Source organism: Crotalus tigris, unplaced genomic scaffold (assembly GCF_016545835.1).
Source record: "Crotalus tigris isolate CLP2741 ecotype Arizona unplaced genomic scaffold, ASM1654583v1 scf7180000018163.671504, whole genome shotgun sequence".
Classification (NCBI taxonomy): Eukaryota; Metazoa; Chordata; class Lepidosauria; order Squamata; family Viperidae; genus Crotalus; species Crotalus tigris.
The window spans coordinates 209,319-232,644 of record NW_024096857.1 but is presented as its reverse complement, the minus strand read 5'-3'; the positions used below and the strand labels follow the sequence as shown (position 1 = coordinate 232,644).

The 23,326-nt window shown below is 34.9% G+C and overlaps 1 protein-coding gene across 3 annotated transcripts in view; it reads left to right on the top strand.

Moving 5' to 3' along the window:
- ESYT2 (extended synaptotagmin 2) overlaps window positions 1-23,326 on the top strand; it is a 39,278-nt gene that overhangs the window by 9,910 nt on the left and 6,042 nt on the right. Inside the window, exons 3-13 of one of the 3 annotated variants that reach the window (XM_039348595.1) lie at window positions 3,326-3,446; window positions 4,514-4,690; window positions 5,328-5,410; window positions 6,074-6,122; window positions 6,882-6,971; window positions 8,460-8,555; window positions 14,443-14,505; window positions 16,781-16,855; window positions 17,576-17,662; window positions 18,363-18,512; window positions 22,892-23,277. In XM_039348595.1, coding sequence (XP_039204529.1) covers window positions 3,326-3,446; window positions 4,514-4,690; window positions 5,328-5,410; window positions 6,074-6,122; window positions 6,882-6,971; window positions 8,460-8,555; window positions 14,443-14,505; window positions 16,781-16,855; window positions 17,576-17,662; window positions 18,363-18,512; window positions 22,892-23,277 — 1,377 coding nt within the window. Of the gene's footprint in view, window positions 1-3,325; window positions 3,447-4,513; window positions 4,691-5,327; window positions 5,411-6,073; window positions 6,123-6,881; window positions 6,972-8,459; window positions 8,556-11,039; window positions 11,142-14,442; window positions 14,506-16,780; window positions 16,856-17,575; window positions 17,663-18,362; window positions 18,513-22,891; window positions 23,278-23,326 lie in introns of all 3 variants that reach the window. The other 2 variants (XM_039348593.1, XM_039348596.1) reach the window with 2 other exon arrangements.

Here is a 23,326-nt window from a genome sequence, read left to right as displayed (position 1 = left end):
TCACGTCTACTGCTTCAGTGACTCCATCTGCCACCTCATTCTCTGTCATCCTCTTCTTCTATTGCCCTCAATCTTTCCCAGCATTAGGCTCTTCTCCAGTGAATCCTTCCTTCTCATTAGGTGGCCAAAGTACTTGAGTTTCAATTTCAGGATCTGGCCTTCTAAAGAGCAGTCAGGGTTGATCTCCTCTAGGACTGTCCGGTTTGATCACCTTGCAGTCCAGGGGACTCGCAGGAGTCTTCTCCAGCATCATAGTTCAAAGGCCTCAATTCTTTGATGCTCTAAAAGAACCTACCACCACTGATTGTTCACCAGCAGTTATAGACTTCAATGGAGTGCAAATTAGGAAAGGTTTGGGCCTCATACTACAGGGTGGGAAAGTGCCTTAACTGCTGAAGTGAAGCACCAAAACTGGATTGCCCCAGCAGCTTTTGTTTAATCATCAGATGCCTAACATTACTATATCGACTAAAATGTGACTGTTTTGTCCACTGATACCACTATTGCTACTATAGGGAGCTGAATCATGGACCCTTACATAGCCAGAAATCTAAAATGTGGAAACCTTCCAAATGTACTCTCTGTAGAATCCTTGGCATCACACTGATAGACTCAGTAAGAAATGAAACCATCAATCAGCAAAGCTGCAATCAGCCAACCATAGCTGATGAAATCCAAAAATGATGGCTGACATTATTTGATGCACCCTTAATAGAGATATAAATATCTCTATTGTTTTTGAAGACAATTGTCTTCATAATTACATACTAGCTCTTTTCATTCCCCCCCCCCCACACACACACTAAAAAGTGTCTGCTGTGACTTCTTGCTTGGCTCCTGGCCTCTTTTGAATTATCAGTGAGATGTAGCGTCCAAAGCACCTGTTGATCATTTAGCAATTTTTGACTAAATACAGAATTGCACTGCTTCTGGTAGCTGGTTCAATCGGATGAGAAGTGGCATGTGTTTTGTGGCAGCTAGAAGTGGCATGTGTCTTCTGTTTAGAAAATACATTTGCTTGGGGTGGAGGGGATGGTGGTTGGAACTTGCATCTTTCCATCTGTACAATGGAGAAGCTATGGTCATGGGACACTAGTGTTGTATATTTGACACTTAGCCCTCTTGTGCTTTATGAAGATCATGTCATTAACAGCCCTTGCAGCTACACGGTTGGTAGCTTAGTTCCCTAATGTAAAGATTTTCCTGCTGTAGGGGAATATAAATTTATTTATTTATATATTAAATTTAATTCACCCATGAGGAGCTATTCTTCCTCATCCTTCCAGAATTTTTTTATTTCAAAGGAAAATATCAAAATTGACCTTTTTTTTTGGTGAGATTATGACAGAGCAGTCAGGTGGGTGTATACAACCACAGTGAAGTTTAATTAGTCTTTATTGTTGACAGCTGCTTTGATGTGAGTACCATTTAAAATTTGTCGGTATACATTAATTTAGGAGCTGTTTGAAAGTAACCAAGGCTAGACTGTAGGCATGTTTTACAATTAAACAAACTAGCTGCATTTCATATAAACCACTTAAATCCCATGATACTTGCTGCTCTTTGAGCTGTACTGATACCAGTCAGAGTATTTTTTTTCTTAAATTGGGATTTTGCTGTAAACATCTATCTTGCAAATCTAGGGGAGCTCCAAGAACAGAGCTGGATTCATATAAATGAGAGTCCAGTATTAGCTGTTTTCTTTCATCTGTTCCCATCCCTGTTGTTAATAATCTCTCTTTTTTATTATACCTGATGTACATCTACACATAGACAACCCTGCTCTCTGCATTCCACTTCTTTTCAGTCAGCGTATTAAGATGTACAGATACTGGACGGTTTGTGCTTTCCCCAGCCTATTTTATTGTTTTCCTTCTTGGCTTGATACAGGACAACAGAAGATTGTGGATAGTATTTATGGGCAGGGACAGAGATGACTCAGTGTTCATGTTTCATAGCAATTCTATAAAAAGATACCCTAATTAGAATTAATGGATTGACTTCATTATTTCCTAATTCTTCATCTGGAGTAACTTCATTAATTCTTATTTCTCTCCCCCATGCTCTCTCTCCAAAAAAGGTGATGGGGAAAAATATGTATATTAGCTTTGTAATATTTGTTTTTAAGCACAATATTTAGTAATATTTTAATGTCTGTTTCAATCTTTTAATTATTTTTCACTTGTTTTTAGAATTTGTAAACTGTCCAGAATTACCTTGTAGGGGAGATGGGCAATATAGAAATTTAATAAACAAATAAATTTTGTTTAGGCTAGGGTTATGGCAGCCCAGATTAATTTTTGAATTAATTTAACTTTGTAACATTTGCCGTAATTAACTTCATAATATTTGTTATAAACAAGATGAAAGTCCTAAGGGAGCAGGTTGATGTGATTTACGGGTAGGCAGACAATAAAGCAGACAAATTGACAGCATATTTTATTTGCTGTTTTGCTTCAGCTTGGCCTTTAGAAACAAAATAATATGAATATTAAACTAACAGTGCCTCATCGATTTGCACTGTAGAAAACAGAAATGCAGAATAAGGAACCTTTTGAGCTAATCAGTAGGCCATCATAGTCATATTATGATGAAAGATAATGCAGGAAGGAAGAGTAAGGTTTATACAGACATAATAAGGCCATTTGTTTTATTCTAAACTGCTGTTTCCATCTTGTGGTGATCAAAGGTATTGATGAGATTCATACATGCTTCGTGATTACTTCCATTTTTGGATCATTTGAAAAGCAAATCTTCAGCACCAGCACCATTACTTAAAGGAAATAGGGCTGTGCAAAAATTTATTTCTCTCCTAAAAATATTCTGCAAGAAAGGAAGATAGGTTGGAATGTTTCTCATCCATATGATTCAATTTAGTAGGCTGGTTGTTGCTGTTATTTTCCTTCTTAAATAATAGAGACAATCCATAGCCTCTTTTATGCCACACTGAATACCATATAAACTAAATCACAGAAGTCTGTAAAAGATAATAGTGGTCATGGAAGACAAAGTGTTTTCATAGGTGGGCTAGTTGTAAATTTTGTAAATTATATAGCTGGTTTGTGAAGTGGAAGATAAAAATGTATTGAAGAATGAATATATTGATGGTTTGACATCCCAGACAACCCCCCCCAAACAGCCCCCCCCAGGCAGAAATCAGATTAAGCAGAAGACTAAACTGAAATAGAGAATTTCAACTTGGATATTTATTTTCCTGCCCTGCTGTGCATTAGAATTGCAGCTTGCATGTAATTATTTTGATAATGGCAGCATGAGTAATTAATGCTAACCTTAAAATATCTTCATTGATTTTTTTTCCATTTAGCGGATTATCTGACACTATAATACTAGATATAATATCTAATTATCTAGTGCTTCCAAATCGAATCACTGTTCCTTTTGTCAGTGAAGTGCAGATTGCTCAGCTGCGATTCCCCATACCAAAGGTAAGGTTTTTTTAACATAATATTGTGACATAACAAAATGTTTGTTTATCAAAGTGTTTTGCAGAACAGCCTCTGACAATAATGGTTATAAAAAGGCTAAACTTTAGATACTAAAAAAATAAAACATTTCTAGCAGCTAGATAACAATTCTTTGAATGTGGCTTTTAAAGCTATTGTTGGACCATTTTAAAACAGCAGAAATTCTTTTTTCTTTCTGTACCATTGGGATTTGTCTGGAAACTATGAGTTGCAACCAGTTGGGTGGATTTGTCTAGTTTGTTTAAGAAATGCTAATCCCAGTAGTTCCCCTCCATCCAGATATTTCCATGGCAGCATGAAAGGAACTCTGGAGAAGTGACTCATTTCTGAACGCCTGTAACATGCAAAGTGTTTGAGTTTTCATGCATCAAGAAATTACTGGTTTGTTTTTTTTGCCAAACTCATTTCCTATTATTAAAATTATGGCATACATGAAAATAATACAAAATTAATGCCAACTTATCTCTGACTTTTTTTTCTCCTTTATCCTAGTCTTAGCAATGTCCACAAAGCAAAGGCGGGCACAGGGGCATCAAAAAAGTAAAAATGGAGATTGCAATGTTGTGATTGTAACCACATTCCTTTAGTGCATATGTTGATGTCACACATGAGTACAGAAGAGTGGGGGAGAGCTTCAGTTCCACTGCTGCATCCCGATGCTTTTCACACGCACACAAACGCACACACACACACACACGATCCTGCTACTGTTGCTTACTGTACATCTTTATTAAAAGTGCAAAGATATAATGAGGAGGAACTCTGCCTTTATTTATTTTAATTACTCACTACCTGCATAATTTCAACAATTCATAACTACTATGTCTAGTCTTCAAAATAATTTTAAAAAATCAATTTAGTTCTGCTGTGTCTAGTCTCCATAATAAAGAATTTAAAGAATCAATTTAGTTTCCAATCTATCTTTAGAGATAGATTGGAAGATATTAGGACATATTCCATTCAGTTATGCTGATGATACCTTACTGTTTAATGTTGTATGATGGACAACTTTTCTTGCCTCTTCTCAGGGTGTTTTAAGAATACATTTTCTTGAAGCTCAGGATCTTGAGGGAAAAGATACTTACTTAAAGGGACTCGTTAAGGGAAAGTCTGACCCTTATGGAATCATTCAATTGGGAAATCAAATTTTCCAAAGCAAAGTTATCAAAGAAAATCTTAATCCAAAGTGGAATGAAGTTTATGAGGTATGAAACTACTGCCCAGTATTAGTTTTGAAAAATGTGTTTAAGTCTTTTAGCACCTCCAAGACTGATAACATATAATTCTATTATAAATACGTTGATCTTCAATGGCTTTTTTAACTGTTGAAGAAAAATTGATATTGCAGTTCAGATAAAACACCAAGTCATGTTTAGTACAAAAATGATCCTTGTGGTTTATATATATTCTTTCTCACCATGTCTCTGATTTACTTATCTGTGATTTACTAGCAAGTTGCAGTTTTATATTGGATCTATACCATAAAAACTGTGAAAATGCTAGTAAATGGATGGTTTGGAGTGAATATTGTAGTAAGCAATATTAGACTGAGAAAAGAGAAACTCAGATTAAAGGTCCTGCTTAGTCATGGACTTCATTGGATGATTTTGGGCTAAGTTAGAATAACTAACTCAATCTACCTTTACAAATGTTGTAAGATAAAAGTGATAAAAACACATGTGTGCTGCCCTAAGCTCACAGAGGAAAGAGGCTTCCTAAATTTTTAATCACATCAGAGACAACATATATTTGACAGTAATCTGTTAATGTTTTTGTCTAATTTAAAAACGCTGAAATCTAAGTCAAACAATAAATTGGCTATCTTGTTTGTTATATTTCCAGGCCTTAGTTTATGAACATCCAGGGCAAGACTTGGAGATTGAACTCTTTGATGAAGATCCAGACAAGGATGACTTTCTAGGAAGGTAAGTGTCAAACTATTGTAATAGATAAGAATGCATGTCTTTTTTTAAATTTGAAATTCTGTCTTGGGATCCCACTATCCAGATCAATCCATAAATGAAAGGAGTAAAGGTAAGCTCTAAGAGTCAGAAAGAAGCTAGCAGCAAATATATTTCCAATATATTCTATTATTACCTGGGTGTATGCAAAATTCTGTGCCTTCGAAAAGTTGTTAATACTTTTGGTATAAATTTTTTAAAAAGTTACCATATGAAAAGAAAGCAAAGCAATATTGATTGTAGTAGAAGTAGCAATTCACAGCTATAATTACTGCACACAATTTCTTTTTCATCTTGAATGTAAGTATGTTTGGCCTTTACTATATAAGGAATGGACAACCATAAAATGGTTTATCCTTATTTCTCTTCTCCCTCCCTCCCGACATCTTGTTCTTCTGCTTCAAAGACCTAAACTTTTCTGCAGCAGATCCTACCATCTTATTCACAATTCTTAAAACAAGATAACCTTTGTTTCATACCTCAATCACATATCCTTTTTTTTTTTGGTTCAGAATTGCCTTTTCAGTTTTTTCTAGCATATTCACTATTTTGCTGGTACAAAATTCCAGCTTCAGGTTCTGTAGTTCAGATAATGGTCTTCTAATGCATTGCATTGTGTTTTTTTAGCCTGACAATAGACCTAATTGAAGTTGAAAAGGAACGTCACATAGATGAGGTAAATCTCTATTCAGCCTGGGGAGGACAGTGACAAGGAAGGTTCATACAATAAATCTGCAGTGCTTAATCAAATATTGGATCTGTTTTGCAATTTTCAGCAAAGGCTTCAGATTTCCTTGAATAGATTTCCTTAGTTTGATTATAGCATTTTGTGTTAACAAGTAGAATTGAAGACATCAGCCATAGGAGTGAAATATAAGCAATCCTCGACTTACACCCATAAGGAGCCTGCCCATCATGATCATGAGACATGACAATTATAACGGGTCAATCATGTGACCACCTTGATTTTATTATCTTTTTTGAAGTGGTTGTTAAATGAATCCATAGATATTGAACAAATGCTGTGGTTCTTAAGCAAACAGTAGTTTGCTATGGACATGATTTTGCCAAAAACCAGAAATAAGTGCAAGTTTTTGGAAAAACAATCATAAAATGTGATCATATGATTGAAGAATGCTGCAGATGGCTATAAAAGTTCTTGTTAAATGTGTTTTGAGTTATCCTAAGCTAAATATTCAAATGCTTAATTCTGAAAAGTCATTGCATATATCTTATTGTGAAACAACTTTACTATAGTTTTCTGGGTGAAATGTCTATTTGCCTATTTGATAAAATGCTTTTATTCTGTCAGCTACAATGCCTTTTCATACGAAATGTCTTTAGTTGACTTAACCCAGGAATTTGTATGTCATGTTGATAAATTTTTCAGCAAATGGCTTTGGTTCTTACTACAGTTTATGGACTTTTCTTACAGTGGTTTACTTTGGACGAAGTCTCCAAAGGAAAATTGCACTTGAAACTCGAATGGCTCACATTGAAGCCTACTGTTGAAAGTCTTGACCAGGTATATTTATATACTCTTTTTTCTGCATTTGAAAAGACTGTCATTAAAAATATATCTTTATGTGTGTGGTCGTCCACATTCATTTAGACATGCTCTATTTCTAGAAGAATTTAGGCACAAAAATCCAAAATTCTCCTAGCAAGAGAGAAAGGGCTTCATGATGTTGCTTTTCAACCTTTGGGAAAGAAATGGCAGACTTAAGACTGCTTGGCAGAAAACAGAGCCAATGACTGTGGCAAACGAAGAGCCAGCAAGTAGACTAGCTCTTTAATAATTCCTCTCTGGACAAGGAGAGGACTTGAGGTTGCCTATAGATGCTCTAGTCAGCTGCTCCTCGTGAGCAGACTGCAAGATAGTGGCCTTTGGTCTATTTGGAGCCCTGGGAAATGAAAGAACAACCATCTTGCTCAAATCATATTTGACAGCTTTGAAAGAATAGTAAATTTGCATATTTTTCTAATCAGTTTTGGAAATAGTATGTTAACTGCATTTCAGCTATTAGAAATTTTCGGATCAACAGGTTTTATAGCACCAGATGAGTTTAAGAACTAAAAAAAATTTAATAAACAGCAAGAGAGTGATTAAAACTTTGATTTTAGAAAATTACAAATGAACTAAGGATCTAGATAAGATTTTATTTTTACTTTTGAAGAATTTTGTGAGAAAAGACAGAAAAAATGAAATCAAATTTGTATGATATGTATTTGAAGAAACTAAAGATTAAAATTATAAAAAGTAAAAGAAAATAATATGAAGTTGATTTGTTTGATTAAGACTAAAATAGTTGTTATTTCTAGTAGCCCTTAGTGGAGTTTTGCTACCAACACTAGTAAAATAATAGTGTTTTATAGATTTGTTTCTAGATTAAAAAATGGGATATGGGAAGTAGATGTCATTTGTTGTATTTTAGGAGAAGGTGGTATGTTACTAAAATTGCATATACTTGTAATGAAGATGGGAATTACTTCTTTATATTTCTTATATTATTGTCTTATATTATTTTTCTTTTCTATTCTTTTCCTTTTTTTCTCTTTTATATCCTCTATTCTTTCTTTTTATTCTTCTATTAGTTTTTACTTTGGTAATTGTTTTTATAATAAAATTATTATATATAAAAAAGGAAATATTGCTTTTCATATCATTTGTCATATGCCGAACAGTTAATACAGAAAAAAATTATGTAGAATTTTAGAAATAGCATTAACAGCAAGAATAATGCAGTGAAAACATTCCCGTGTTGCAGAATTTCTTTTCAGATAAGGAATTTTTATTCAAACCTAGTTTGGTTATGTTTGGAAAAAGCTAAAGCATTTTATTTTAGGATAACTGTTGGCTCTCTTGTTCTTTGATATATAAGATATAGTAATACAGTTTTAAATTATTATGTGTGATTGCAGTTTATTTTCTCATTTGCACTTTTTAAGTTGCTTTCTTTTTAGTTAAAGATGAAGCACAAAACTAAAGTTTTTAATACTTTTATGGTTTTAGGTGCTAAAAAGCATAAGAGCTGATAAAGATCAAGCCAATGATGGGCTTTCTTCAGCATTGCTTATTCTTTATTTGGATTCAGCAAGAAATCTGCCAGTAAGTTTTGGATGATAATGAAGCTTCTCTTGAGTGATTCTTAATTTTCTTTGGTCACACATTGCTTACTACTGTGCCACTTTGCCTCACTAATCACTTTATGTTTTAATTACTTTTCCTCATGCATTCCATAACATTGGTAATTTTCTATGATAAATATACCTTGCGGCTGAATTTATTTTGCAGAATCAGTAATCTAATCACATTTATAGATCAATGCCATTTTAATTTACAATAAATTAAAAGCATTTATTAATAGGTAATCTTATAAAACAATTTTGTGGACACTTGTGAAAGGAAAAATAGATAGTTGGTCAATTCCATCTTCAAATGAAGGAAGACGCTTTTAATCTAAAACTATGATGCTATAGGATATATCTGTGCATACTTGCATTCAAATGGTGCTTTTCCTTCTATGAATGGAATCTCATTTAAGGTAAAAAAATAAAATAAATCCAAACAATATAGTAGGGTGATCTGAGCAAGGACATTTTGTGCTTTTGTTGTAGGAAATCAGTAGAGATAACCTAAAACCAGCTTCTGATGTGAATTGTTAGTGAAAGTGACTCTTTTTTTCTATTCTAGGCTATTTTTCAAATATATAAATGTTTGAGCAGGGTTGGTGTGAATAGTTTCCCACATATGCTTGCAAGCTTATAATTAAAAGATCTGTTTACTGTCCCCAAATAGCAGTTCCCAGAATAGCTGTGGAAACACCTTTCACTTTGTAAAAACAAAATTTGCCCACACACATTGCTCTGATTGTACAGATTTTTCAGAGAGAACCCAAATATGTATAATTGGAGTGCTTCATGGAAAATTCCATAGATTTAAACTGTAAACCATGGTATGTCTTTTAACACCTTTAATATTTGTAGTAAAGCATACATTTGTTTTCTTCATCTAGCCTTTAGGAAGGAAACTCCTAATGAAGTTTACTAATGTGATTTGAAGATAAAATATTGGACAAGTATCAATGGTCATTATGAAGTTTTCTGATTTATGATTTTGCCATTTCAAAAACAGAATTCCTCCTGAACATTAGATAAAGTTGGTAATAATGATAATGGTGCATATATGGGAAGTTGATTGGCAACATTTTTAAAAACATGTTCTGGTACAACTTTTCTATTCTTTTCTTTGATTAAAAAAAATATAATAGTGAATAATCATATACAGGTAGTCCACGACTTACAATGATTCGTTTAGTAACTGTTCAAAGTTACATTGGCACTGAAGAACCGTTGCAGCATTGTGTGGTAATGTGATCAAGATTTGGATAACTAGCATTTATTTATGATAGTTGCAGGATCCAGGAGTCATGTGATCACTTTTTGAGATCTTCTGACAAATAAAGACAAAGAGGAAGCCAGATTCACTGAACTGCTGTATTACTAACTTAACAACTGCAGTGAGTGAGACAAAACTCTCTTAACAACTATCTTGCTTAGTAATGGAAATTGTGGGCTCAGTTGTGGTAATAAGACGAGGACTAACTGTACAGAATTTAGACAAATCTTTCCAAATTAGATAAGTTACTAAAAAAAATATAAAAAGTATTTGAAGTAATACTCCTAAAATGGGATTCCTCTTCCATTTTTTATTTATTGAAGGATCTTATTCAAGACTGGAATAAATTAAACCCAGTCTTCTAAGAATTATATCCTTGTCTTAGATCTCTTGTGGCCTCTAAGCCAAAAAAAAAGATTGTCAGAGTCATGAATCAATGCTAAACAATGAAGTGGCAACTCTTGATTGCCTGGGATTAATCTCCCAGTTATGAAAGTCCTTTGGAAGGATGTGTTGCAATCATTACTATGCCAATAGTATATCTTTGTCAAGACTGTGATCTGGGGGCACCAGAGCATTTCTGCAGTACATGAGGCGAAATCTTGGATTTGTTATTGTGTTTGTGTTATATTTCATTTTATGTCCTGGAACTCTTGAATAGAATACTTTTTATTTTATTTTATTTTTAAAAAAAATTAGAAACAATGTGTAATAATGGGTCTCATTGCATCATAATCATCTGATAGTATAATATTAACATTTCCTTAAAAGAAATAAAGCTTTTTCCCTTTGTGCAGAACGGTTACCAATTAAGGTTAGAGCACAGCTTCTATATATTCAGAAAATCTTGTGGGTTTTTTTTTTTCATTTACAATGGTAGCAACCTTATTAATGTCTGGTATAAAATGTGGTGCATGAGTACACTAAAAAGCTGTTATTGAAAGGTGTGATTTTGTTGTAGAAGTGGTATCTATAGCTAAAATGCACCCAATTGCAGGAGAAAAAAAATTGTCTGGAAATGTTGATAAAGCTAGATCAATAATGGAAAAAAGCGCTATTGGCTTATTCTTTCATCATATAATTTTCAGTACTTCAGTTTTCCGTATCTGTGCTAATGGTAAAGCTAATTGAGCCCTCAGGCTACTAGAATCCCATGACTTTCTGCTTTCTCCTTCCGTTTGCATTTTCCTAAAGAGTATCTACGAAGGAAAATTTGGGTGTGGATACTTAAAAGAGAGGAGAGCATCGGGACTAGTCTTTTGTGAAAATACTACCTCAGTCTATAGAGAACTATTTGTGAGTTCTTCAGGTTTACATGTTCGTTTTACAAAATAACCCTTTTTTTAACTTTGGTGTTTATATACCCACTTTGCCCTAATGTTGGAATGGAGGAGCATGCAGTACTTTGTTTTTTTTAAGTGCATGATTTTAGAAGTTTGTATTGTTTTGGCTACATTTTCAGTGGTTAATTTAGCTTGTCAGCTAAATTTGCTAATTTTTTCAGAGACTAGCATGCTCAATTATCTACTTGAAGAAATGAAATGGTCATGAACTGTAAAAATCAACATATTTTGTAATTGTTTTGGAAAGTAAGTGCAAGTATTGAGTGCGGCATATGTAAAGTCCCAGAAGGTCTTTAATTTGGTTCAAGCTGCATAATGAAAATTGGAATGATATGTATTACAGAAAAAATATACCTTGTGCAGCCTTTTGTCATTAAAATATGGATCCATAACATAACCGTTTCCATCCAAGCACCCTGAAATAGATTTTGCTGAAAGATATTGCCTAGTGCAAAGACAGCTAGTAAACTCCACAGTCAAGTAGAAATTTGAAAGAGTTACAAAAATAAAATAAAATAAATTGGGGGGGGGGAATTCACATTGCAAAATCATTTCAAGCTTGCAAACCACTGATGTTCCTATTTTGTGGCATCTCATTATTGGGTTTACTTTGAGAATCTTGATTGCCTTAAGTTTCTGAAATCAAACTAATAACAGGCCTGGTTATGTGTTTGGATCCAAGTTGGAAAGATTGCAATGTAATACCAAAACAACTTGTCAGAATTAAATTCTCTATAATTTTGCTATCAGTCCTTAAACTCTGATTTCAGTGCATTGTTAAAACTGCCAGCTCTATTAAGGCAATTGAAACGATGTGTTACAGAAGTGAAAGTTGATCAAAAAAAGAAGCTCTTTAACAGCAACTTGACCCAAATTAAACTTCACCTTGTTTTTTTTTTCTTTGTGGAACTGGAACTGTTCCTTCTCTTTTTATAGCTTAAAGATTCCTTAATAAGCATTATGGAATTTGCATGGCAGTGGCATGTAAGCTGCAAACATCTCTGTCATCTGTTATTTTTACTTAGATACTGTTGGCTCCTCTTCATCAAAAGCAGTTATGGTATTCATCCTAAACTGAGGAGAATTTTGTGAGGCAAAATTTCATGGCAGTCTTGAATGCATCTGTTATGTGTGTGAATCTCTCCAAAGAAAGTACTGTAGCAAGAACCATTAGGCGATGAAAATTAAATGCTAAGAAACTACATGGGAAAAAAGTAAGAGGAGACTTTTTCCAGTCCAGGCAAATATACATTCAGCATAAAACTACTACCAGGCCAAAGCTTTTAGAAGCATAGAGAAGGGGCACTTTTTCTAAAAGTACATCATGCTGCATCGTTATTACACTTAAGTAGACAGCCAAACAGAGGTTATAAAGAGCATAGACAAGACAAATTTAGAGAAGAATATAGGAAGTCCTCGAGTTATGACCGTAATGAAACCTGCCTACCATGGTTGTAACTTGTGACAGTCATAAAATGGATCATTCATGTGACTGACCCAATTTTACATATATAATTTTTTTGTGAAGGTTGTTAAATAAACACTATAGTTATTAAGCAAATCAATTAATTATGGGTGCAGTTTTGCAAAAAAAAAAATCGGCGTAAAAATGCAACCAAATGACTGCAGGACATTGCAAACAGCAATAAATGCAACTCTATTGTTGAGTGTCATGAAACTGTAGAAGGGCTAATCAATGGAACTTTGAATCTGGATCATAAGTCCTCTTCACCATCAGTAGCTCCGTCAAAATTTTGGTTGCTAAGGAAGTGATTATAAGTTGAGAACCATATACAATATACAGTATTATACTACACACATATACATATATGTTCAATGATGCAATCTTCGATCTCCGGGAAGAGTATACTCCAGTTATTTATTGTTAAAACAACATTTAAAACAATAAAAACAGTTATATACAAGGTTAAAACAACTTAGCTTTCACTGGTCCTCTTCCAGCGTCCTCAGAGTGGGGCTTAAGGACACTGGACCAGCGAAAGCTAAGTTGTTTTAACCTTGTGTATATATACACACACACACACACACACACACACACACACACACACACAGAGACAGACATATTCACACAGTAGAGTACCTGTATACAGTACCTTTTTAAAAATAAGTATTCATAAATTTATGATACTATCTTTTTTTCCTGCCCATCTGACCTTATATTTTTTTAGATTTGTTTAATTAGAGAAAAAGGAAACTGGCGTACCCCAAAGCAAAAGTCCAGTCTTTAGTTCATCTTTATAGCAATAATGTTCTCAACAGCCTACACAAGATTTCTTGAGGTAAATATTTGGATAGGAACTTTATTTGGAAGTATGCTTCCTGCCAAGAAGACAAGCAGAAATTTTGATTTAGATTTCTAATCTAAATTTTAAAAAGATAGAGAGAACTTAGGTGATTAAACGGAGTGAAACAATCTAGAAGTAAATTCATCCTTAGTTAAAAAGCTTAGTGGTCAACAACTCTTCAGTTCATCAGACATAAACTTTCTGTCAATTTTTGGTATAATTTTTCAGCCTCATGATGTATAATATTGAGACATATGTACAAGTTTTTATTTAAAAAATTCTCATTGAAAACAAGACTCACTGCAGACAAACTTTAAACAGTTATTCCGGAGGACAGAGAATTCCACCTCCTTTTCCTGTTTTCAGTTAGCTAGAATGCTTTGCCTAGCAATTTAGTTTCCATTCCATTTTTTAAAGTGGGATTTAACTGTATGTTCTATCTCAGAAATTTTGGGACAAAATGAAACCTTAGAGTCCCTCTCCTTCTCTCTCTCTCTTTTTAAGAATTCCTAATTTCTGAAATCAGTTTGGTAGTGCTGTAGTTTTAATTCACTATAGTTTGCCTGCTTTACAGTTTTTCTGAAATAAAATTAGAAATTGTTAATGAAAATTATCAGCTGGTTAGATCTAGTCTACTTTTTGTATCCATATCATCAAATCAAATGCGTTGGAGGATTGTAAAAAAAAAAAAAAAAGGTACAGCAAATAAGAGAATCTTAGCCTGACTGGAAAAAGTCAGTGAAATATTCTAATTTAAAATGGAATAAGAAAAAAAGGGTGTATCAAGTTAGTTTTTAGAAATAACAAAATGTTCAAGCATTTTTCTCTTTCTTCTGAGAACGTTTGTTTGGTCTGCCATTGTTGTCCTGTCCTTAATTAACCAATTGGAACTACTTTGTTGCATGTCATATTAACCCTCCGTATGTTCATTTTCTTCTGGTTTAAAAGCATAATCCATTAGATTATAATCCAGAAGCCTTGAAGAAGTCTGCTGTTCAGAAAGTCTTAAAGGTAAAAGTGACACAATTTTCCATTTAAAATCACACAATTAAATGAAGATTCTGGGCTGCCAGTTCAGTCTAATGGTGAAGGTAGTACCAAGCTCAAAACAAGAGTCTGTGAGTTGGGCATGAAAGCCATCTGGGTGACTTTGGGCCAATCACCACGAGACTTCAATTCTAGTCCTGTTTTAGGCATGAAAGCTGATTGCGTGACTATGGACCAATCACTCACTCTCAGCTCAACTCATCTCACAGTGTTGTTATTATGGGGAAAATAGGAGAAGGAAAAAGGATTAGATACATTTGTCACTTTGAGTTATGTACAAAAATTATAAAGGCAGTCTTAACAAAATTAGAAAATATCCTTAAGTATTTTGAATTCTAGGAGACATGGGCTTAGTGTCACAAAGTTAGTTCAGGACAAAATAACATTAATTTGTCTGTGAGCAGAAGGCAGATCCCATCAGTGGTTGCATTACATAAATTATAGAAACCATCTTTAATTTTAATAAGGAGTTATTTTTTTACAAAGTTGGCATTAGAGAGCCATCTATATTATTACTATTAAACAAATTAATTCTTCTAAAATAGTACTAAATGTCCAATACATTTTCAAAAGCATGCTTTTATTAAACCTGTTGATGCTTTTTTTTAATCCAGAGAATGTCTAAGTTCCTTGATCCCTTTTTAATACATTTGCTGAACTTGGAATGTAAGTGCATATTGGCAATGAAAATCTTCATAACAAAACTAAAATAAGGGCCACTAAGTCATCATGAAACACAAACCCTTTGTAGGCTTATTAATTCCATCTCTCTTGTTTCAGGATCACCACTGTAGATACAAACATGGAATTAATAAGACGAATTGCCAGTACAAAACTAAATTTAGTCCTGCCACTAATGTGGAAAGTAGGAGCAGTACTTTTTTGAAGATGCTGACAGCACAGAATAATTAGTTTATAAATTGTGCAGATGCACAACTTAGTATTGCTGATTGAACTGAAAGGCTAGCTGTAAGCAGATATATAGACAGTATATATCTGTTTCTCCTTACCTTAATTGGTAGCATATATAAAAAATGAATGTGGTTCCCTGTTTCCTGAGGCAATAAGTAAGACTTAAATCTTACTTCGGTTACTGTTAGAAACAAATTCTGCTTATATTAAAGAGGTAGTGCATTATATTCTGAGAGACATTTTGCCTATCCATCAGTTTTGCCATTCAGCAATGAATAAATTGTCTGAGTTTTAGTTAAGCATTTGGAAAACCAGAAACTGATAAAGTTAAGAAAAAAATAAGAAGAAATAAGTATCTAAACAACTCATTATCTGAACAGACCAAACATTCAATAAACAATACATTTTACCAAAGGCATGATTGAGACACTCCTGCATACATATTTAAAAATATGTAATATAAGAGAGGATGATATTGGTGAAGATCCCAATGGCTCATATTTTGCTCTTGATGATAATTTTCAATAAATGTAACTAATTTGGGAGAAAATCTGAATGAATTTTCTGTCGATTTAAAGATCTTCTCGGTGAGAAATAATTACAAGCAGATTGACAGGAAATTAAACTAAATATGTGTTACCCTTTAAAAATTCAAAATAACATGTGTTGAGATGAGAATACCCATATCTTTAACCTGCAATGTTTGTCTTAACATTGTTTTAATTCTCTTAATCATGTTGCTTTTTTGGAGTTCCACTTTAAATCAATTATTAATAATTTAGTTAATGTATTAACAGCATTGATAGATGCTTCAGATTAACTTCTGTAACTCCTTAACAAAAAATGTTTATCTGAGAAATTAGTAGGGAGCCTATTAACAGACATTCATAATCTTGAGTTCTATAACATTACTTTTGTAGTTCTAGTAAGAAAACTAGGTAAACCTATAATAGAAACCATAGCATAACATCTCTTTTGTTACCCTCCAAATGTTTTATGATTCTGACATTCCGTTCAATCATTCCATGTATGTAAGATTAGCTTTCTAAGCTTGCTTGCTGACCGCAACATTCATTCATTTTTTCTAATGTTGCTTTATTAATTTGGGAGGGGGGATGAAATGCTTATTTAAGGATGAAAGGTGGAGCACCTTAAACCAATTCATTCAAAAACACAATACTTGTAAAGAGGTTGGAAGCTTCAGTGATTTCTATGTACAAATCTTTCAAGGTAAGTTATGTGATTCCTATATCATATATGTTTGTGACACAGAATGTGGGTAGAGAGAAGATAAGAGTAATAGAATTGTTGTTTTCTGCATTTTCAGTCAGGGAAGAAAATGAACAGTAACCCAAATCCTCTTGTCTTAATGACAGTTGGACATAATGCACAAGAAAGCAAAGTAAGTGTTAACCCCTTTTCTCCTTTTCTGTAAAGCAATACAGTTCACACCATCCTATTTTTTTTCCGGGTTTTGTATATACAGGATCACATCAATCCATTTGTAAGAGTAACATTTTCTTTCAAAACTAATGGAACCCCCCCCCCATTCTCACCCCCAAGCAATTTGCAGGCACTTGGATCTGAATTAGAATTGGAGTGGGTAGCATGGTTTTTCTCAAAGGGACATTCGGATAAGAAGTACTGTATTGTAAGCTGCTTTAAGAGAACAATATCCTTCACATCTCTCTCTCTCTCTCACACACACACACACACTCACACACACACACTCACACACACACACACCCCTACAAATCATATTTCTGATCTGGATTGGGAGTACTGGTGAAATAAAAGGTTAAAAATACTCTGTTGCCCATTCCAGAAATCTAATCTGGATGAAATTTCCTGATATCTGTAATTTGCATTGAGGGACAAAGCCCATTGGAGAGTGTGAGGTACAGACTTCCAATGCAGATCACTTTGATGTTTGTATATATTTATATGCGTGTCTATGTTGAATACCTACCTCTGTGATTTCCACTGTTGTCCAGTGACCTTAGTATATTACCCAAGGACATGCAGTCCTTGGAGCAAAGGGAGAAGAATGTCTCTGTGTCTGTGTAAGTAAGCTTTGGTTTTTTTGCCATATATTTTAATAAAGAATCCTGCCTTTGAATAGATCCGCTATAAGACCAATGAACCTGTTTGGGAAGAGCATTTCACTTTTTTTGTTCATAATCCTCGACGACAAGAACTAGAAGTTGAGGTAGGTCTAGCTATTTGCTTGATCTGAGATATCTGTTGAGGGTGGAATGCCAGAATGGCTACAGCAGGGGTTTTCAAACTTAGCCCTTTTATGACTTGTGGACTTCAACTCCCAGAATTCCTCAGCCAGGCACGCTGAGTTTGAAGACCACTAGGCTACAGTATTGGAAGTATTGCAGCAAGAAATGTTTTACTCTCGAAATTTGTAAATGTTTTGCTGAATAGATAAGGGATCTATTCTTGGAAATAGTTGTGGTTCTGCCTATATGGAATCATTTGCTTAACAAATTTGAAGTATGTGATTATAAATTTTTTAAATTCTTTTGGTAATATATATATGTAATATAGTGTAAAATTTATTTTATACTAAACAGCATAAATGTCATATCAAATTTGGTTTTCTCTAGTGCTGGATTTGAGTGCAATACACTGAAATTCAGATTATAGGAAACAAAGATGTCCTGCTTAATTATTGATACATGCGTTGTTATTAAATTATTTCTAATACTGTATTCTTTTTCTTTATTAGAAAAAGCCAATGTGCCTAATACCTTTTTGCATGGGTTCATTCTAAGCTGATTAAGTTTATTAATGGGTCAAGGATCAGGTTAACTGAATAAAATTAACAATCAAAAAATTATTAACTTTTTTAAATACAGGTTTTCATTTAAATGTAATAATTCTTTTTCCTTCTTCTATAGGTCAAGGATGAACAACACCAGTGCTCCTTGGGAAATTTTAAGCTTCCTCTTAACCAACTCCTTGCAAGTGAAGATCTAACTATGCATCAGAGATTTCATCTTAACAATTCTGGTCCAAACAGCACTGTATACATGAAGATTGCACTCAGGGTATACTAGTTTCCTAAAATATATTTAAAATTAAGCATTGAGAATTGCGGTAATGGTAGTAATATGCAAATTATATTTGAAAAAAGAAAGTTGGCAAAAGGTTTTAAAAGGTGTGATTGCTTGGGAATAAGAAGTTGTAAACTTACTTACTTAATTGACACGTTGAAAGTTCTTGAGACCAAAACTGCAGACCATGGTGAAAGTGTCAATATATCCCATAGAGTAATATTGTCTGCATTTTAATGATGGAGCATAATGTTTTGCATGCAAGAGTTCAGTCAGCACCATGTTTCAGTTTTGCTGCCCAAAAGCAAAAGCAATTAAGATTTCTGCCTAAAGCTTTGGAGAGTTGTCTCCCATCACGTTAAGAAGAAATGCCCAGCGATCTAATTTTAATGTGAAACAATTCCTTTTCTTATATCTGCTTAATCTATAGGAAAGTTCACAGTTAGAATGAGTAAAAACAACTATAATGCTCCTTATGTCAAAATATGGCTCCCTTTAAAATGGCAAAATTAAGAGTTTAAAACGACACACAGTGCATCATGGTTGCATATCTTTACAACAGATAATAAATAAGGATATTTTCTGATGAATTAATAGTAATAGCAGTAGCAATAGCATTTAGGCTTATATACTGCTCCATGGCACTTTATAGCACTCTTTGGGTGATTTACAATGTAAGCATTATTTGTATATTGCCCCCGACAATCTGGGTACTCATTTTGCTGACCTCGGAAGGATGGAAGGCTGAGTCCTGTCAGGATGAAACTCCTGGCTGTGGGTAGAGTTTGCCTGCAATATTACAGTTTAATCTCTTACCACCAGGACTCTTTTCATATATAACATATCCACCAGGAAAGGGCAACCTGGTTGTCTCCCAAGTTATTTTGGATTACTCTTCTATAAATACTAGCCAGTATACACAAGAATGGGATAGGGATAGGGATAAGAACAGAACAGAATAGAATGACAGAGTTGGAAGGGACCTTGGAGATCATCGAGTCCAACCCCCTGCTCAGAGAGGAAACTCTATACCATTTCAGACAAATGGTTGTTCAATTTCTTCTTAAAAACTTCCACTGTTGAAGCATTCACTATTTCTGGAGGCAAATTGTTCCACTGATTAATTCTTCAGGAACAATTTTTTTCTTCTTAGTTCTAGGTTGCTTCTCTCCTCGATTAGTTTCCATCTGCTGCTTCTTGTCCTATCCTCAGATGCTTTGGAGAATAGCTTGACTCCCTTTTTTTGTGATAATCCCTGAGATATTAGAAAACTACTGTCATGACACCCCAGTCCTTCTCTTCATTAAACTAGAGATACCAGTTCCAGCAACCGTTCCTTATATGTTTTAGCCTCCAGTCCCCTGATCATTTTTGTTGCTCTTCTCTATGCTCTTTCTAGAATTTCAACATCTTTTTTACATCGTAGTAACCAAAACTGGATCCAGAATTCCAAGTGTGATCTTATGAAGGTATAATAAAGTGGTATTAACATTTCACATTATCTTGATTCTATCCCTCTGTTAAAGCAGACTAGCACTGTGTTGGCTTTTTTGACAGCTGTAGCACACTGCTGGCTCAAATTTAAGTGATTGTTCACTAGGACTTCGAGATCCTTGTCACAGTTACTACTATTGAGCAATGTACCTCTTAAACTATACCTGTACATCTGGTTTTTCTTGCCTAAATGTAGAACCTTACTTTTTTCACCATTGAATTTCATGTTGTTAGATACTGCCCAGTGTTGAAGCCTGTCAAGATCCTTCTGTATCTTAAGCCTATCTTCTGGAGTGTTGGCTATTGCTGCAGCTTGGTGTCATCTGCAAATTTGATGAGTTCCCCATCTATCCCTTCATCCAAATCATTGATGAAGATGTTGAAGAGTACTGGGCCCAGAACAGAGCCTTAGGGTACCCCACCGCATACTTCCCTCCATGTAAATGCAGTTCCATTGAGGACTACATGTTGAGTGCAGTTGGTCAGTCTGTTACGAATCCATCTGGTAGTGATGCTGTCTAACCCACCTTTTTCTATCTTATCAAGTAGTAGGTTGTAGTCTACTTTATCAAAGGCCTTACTGAAGTCCAAATAAATTATGTTCACAGCATTCCTCTGGTCCACTAATTTTGTCAAAGAATAGAATAAGATTTGCCTGTCAAACCCATATTGGCTCTTGGTTATGACTTTGTTTGCCTCTAGATGCTCACTGATTTGTTGCTTGATTATCTTTTCCAGAATCTCCCCAGAGATTGAGGTCAGGCTGATATGTCTGTAGTTTCCTGGATCTATTTTTTCCCCTTTTTTGAAGATGGGAACTACATCAGCTCTTTTCCAGTCCTCCGGTAGTTCCACAGTGCTCCAAGATCTTTAAAAGATATAGTTCAGTGGATCAGGGATTCTAGGGAATTGTATCTCAAACATCTGGAAATGCCAATTTGCTACACACTATATGTGTATTATGTGTGTATGATAACAAATAAGACCACCCATCATGCTGTTCCCATGACATTACGCTCTTGCAACAAGCAGACTCAGTTAACTTCATTTTAGATACCACAGGATTTCTACATGCTCTCTCTGACATTTTTTTAAGCTAAAAAGCCTTTATTAATATTACAGAGTGTCAGCACGGCATGGTGGATGCTAAGATCTGAATTTCCCATCCTTTGCACATAACATTCCAGGCATTTCCCCTCCCCTATTTTGGGGTCATGATTCACATCTTCCAATTAACTTGGAGGGCAAAGATTCACTTCCTTTCTTTTTCCTGGGCTTTCCTTATATTCTCCTCCCCTTTCCCTGTCACCTGATTTAACTCTAAAAATACCAGACAGTTCTGCATATATTGTCAAAGCAAGAATGTTCAATATTAGCAGCGTTGACACTCTCTCTCTTTAGTAAGAAAGTTCAGTACTTTATTTTGCATCTTTTTTCATTTCTGTATAGGTCTTCAATAAAAGGTTAGGGATAGGGATAGGATTAGGGGTAGGGTTAGCCTTAACGCTTTTCATGACTCTCTTACTATGCTGCATAATGCCAAGGTATTATATACAATGCCAAGGGAAAATATACAGCACATTAAAATAACAGACATTTCATACTTTGGCTAAAAATGTCATGCATTCTACAGATTTACTAGGTATTCTATGCAACGCCAGCTTTTTACACATTGCTGGTAGCATCTATAACAGTGGTTCTCAACCTTTCTAACGCCGCGACCCTATAATACAGTTCTCCATGTTGTGGTGACCCCCAACCACTTATACATCACCGGGTGCCATGGGCGTAGCCAAAGAAAAGGGGAAAAAAATGGCGGACAGCCTTGTTTGGCGACCCCCGTGAAATGGTCGTTCGACCCCAAATGGGGTCCCGACCCACAGGTTGAGAACCACTGATCTATAATGTATGAAGCACCTATAAACCAATCAAAACATATTTTTTCAGGGACTAAATCCAGGGGAGATTGTAAAAGATTCTGAAAAAAGCTTGGTAGCAAAAATCATAACTCTTATTAAGTTGTCAGTGCTTAACAAATGGAAGAGGCTGGATTGGTGTGTATTTTAAATTCTCCACAGCTACAAAATGGAAAATTCCACCAAGTGAGATGTGTAGCTTTTCCATTGAAACTTTCCTTCTGTAAACTGTAGCAAGAGTACAGACAGTCTTTGATTTAGGATCATAATGGAGCCTGCCCATTGCAGTCATAACTCCTGAAAGTTTAAAAGCAGCTGATCATGTGATCAGCCAGATTTTATTAGCTTTTTATGGTAGGTGTTAAGCAAACCCATTGTTTGCTATGGGATGTTGATGAAAGCCAGAAAAAAACTTTTCAGCAAAAATATAAATTGTGGTCACATGACTGTGCTGCAAATGACTGTAAATGCAGGCCGATTGCCAATTGTCCAAAATGTGGACATGTGATCGGGGGAGTAGCCATTGGAACTTCAGAATTGGGACTCACCTTTTAGGGTCCGTCATAATTTGAATAGACAATAAGCACTTGTAATAAGTTGAGGACTACCTATAAACTATTTCTTATCAATTAAGCTTAATTCAGGTGGACTTTTGTTTTCTCCATCATGATGGTGATGAACAGCAAACATTCTAGTTATGCAGAACTCTCTGATAAATCACATACTATATGAGATTTTCCAGGGATGTTTCTATAGAGCAATTGGAAAGAGAGGAAAAATAGCCTCAAAGATAACTCCTCTAGGTCTGCTTTGGTTCTCTTGTAATCTGTTCATGTACCTCTGCTTCCTCCCCAATGCTGGGTTCTGCAACCTTTGAAGCTCCATTCAACAGTGTAGGCAACTTTTTTTCTGAACTGTAAGAAGGAATGAAAGTGGTCTTCTTGTTTATTTTGTGGCTATTAGATCCTTTCTCTTGAAAACCAAGAGAGATCTCCAGATTACCAATATTCGGCCAAAGTGAAGAGGCCTTCTGTTTCCAAAGATGGGAGGAAGGGTACTTTCAAGCCTCAGGTTCCCCCCTCTCCAGCAGCTGACGTGAGCAAAGCCCCAAGTTCTACAGTCACAGATACCAATAAAAGGGCTGACGGGACAGAAACAGACCTACCGTCTAATCCTAACCCACAGTGGCCAACAGATCTCAGCAGAAGTTCCTCCAGTCTTCTGGCTTCCAATTTAAGTGGTTCTCCCAGCCACCTTTCAGTCAAAGAACCTACTCCAAGTATCGCTTCAGACATCTCTCTCCCCATCGCCACTCAGGAGCTGCGACAACGTCTGAGGCAACTTGAAAAGTACAGTCCCAAGTTCTTTTTTTATATTGTGTCTATTCATAAATTCTTA